We start from the raw sequence: 1,535 nt of genomic DNA on the forward strand, positions 1-1,535 counted from the left end.
CCTGCAGACGTGGAGCGGCCCTGAGAGGCTGTTGGCTCTGGACGAGTTGATTGACAGGTGTGAGACGGGGCAGGTGAAGCACATGATGCAGGTCATCGAGCCGCAGTTCCAGAGGGACTTCATATCCCTGCTGCCCAAAGAGGTAACCACGGGTACACGTCTTGAGTACACATTAAACCTATATGTACTTTACTTGAGCATCTCCATGTTCTGCTACTTTGTACTTGTACTCCTCCACATCTCAGAGGTAAATGTTGTACTTTATACTCCGTTACGATGAGTTCTTCCTCCTCTTCCTGTCCAGTGAGAACCTCGTATCTCCAGATGTGTTGATGTTGAATGTTTTGGGATAATCTGAAGGATGGAGTCTTCCTTTAACCCTCCTGTTGTCCTCGGGTCAAATCTGACCCCTTTAAAAAATGTCTATATCTGAAATATGGGTTTCTTTTTAACCAAATCAGCACAAAAAAAAATGGATTGGATTCCTTACAACGCTCTTTTTGCAAATACAAAGTGAGATTTGTAAAACTAGAGAGATGTCTCACTCTGGAGATAAAACAGAGACCCAAACACACAGGGTGAAAACAGGACCTGCAGCAATGTGCAGTACGACAAAGATTTGGTGCTTTTTTGAAAATGAAACCATGGAAACCTATTCTGGTAAAACCTCAAAATACAATTAGTAACCTGAAAATGAGGCAAGGCAGCTTTATTTGTGGAGCACATTTCAGCAACAGGGCAATTCAAAGTGCTTCACACAAAAACAGTTAAACGGATAAAATACAAGTATCCTCAAAAAAAATAATCATAAACTAGATAAAACACAAGTTTAAACTTGAGACTACCTTCACACTAATTAGTCCATGCTAGTGCTGCCTTTCGTGATCATCCTCAGCGTCTCTACCCTCCACGACTCTATTTTTAGAGACGTTACCTTTCGTCTCCTCGGACTCTTCTTCTCACTAATTAAGCCGATCTAGCGCTGCCTTTCGTGGCTACTCAACCACCGTCTTTGCGCGATTTTCAGATCTTTTTGACACTGCACATTCACACTTTTTCTTTAAAGTGCTACCCTTCAAGTCTGTCTTTCTCTGTATAAAACATAAAATGGGTGCTTTAAATTTGACTTGGTTCCCCCTGTAGACACCCTGAGCGTTTTTAATGCGTGTGTGTGTGTGTGTGTGTGTGTGTTTGCAGCTAGCGCTGTACGTGCTGACGTTCCTGGCTCCCAGAGACCTGCTGCAGGCCGCTCAGACCTGCCGGTACTGGAGGATCCTGGCCGAGGACAACCTGCTGTGGAGGGAGAAGTGTCGCGAGGAAGGTGAACACTCACGCTGAAACATTAAATGGTTAAAAACACGTGTTTTCCTCCCGCGATTACAAGATGTAGATGCAGCGCCCGAGCCGAATGAATGTGACTAAAAGTCTTTCCTCAGATCTAATGACTGACTTCTTTAGCTTTAAAGCTGTAGTGTGTGGTTTCTGTCTCCACCTAAGGATGGGTGTGTGTGTGTGTGTGTGCCTCGAGCAAAACC

General features: G+C 44.3%; 1 protein-coding gene across 1 annotated transcript in view; it reads left to right on the forward strand.

The window, feature by feature from the left end:
* LOC117935188 (F-box/WD repeat-containing protein 7-like) overlaps nucleotides 1-1,535 on the forward strand; it is a 17,436-nt gene that overhangs the window by 6,621 nt on the left and 9,280 nt on the right. Inside the window, exons 4-5 of the mRNA XM_034857325.1 lie at nucleotides 8-142; nucleotides 1,198-1,321. Of these exons, the coding sequence (XP_034713216.1) occupies nucleotides 8-142; nucleotides 1,198-1,321 (259 nt within the window). The remainder of the gene's footprint in view (nucleotides 1-7; nucleotides 143-1,197; nucleotides 1,322-1,535) is intronic.

This window comes from Etheostoma cragini, chromosome 19 (assembly GCF_013103735.1).
Source record: "Etheostoma cragini isolate CJK2018 chromosome 19, CSU_Ecrag_1.0, whole genome shotgun sequence".
In the NCBI taxonomy this organism is placed as follows: Eukaryota; Metazoa; Chordata; class Actinopteri; order Perciformes; family Percidae; genus Etheostoma; species Etheostoma cragini.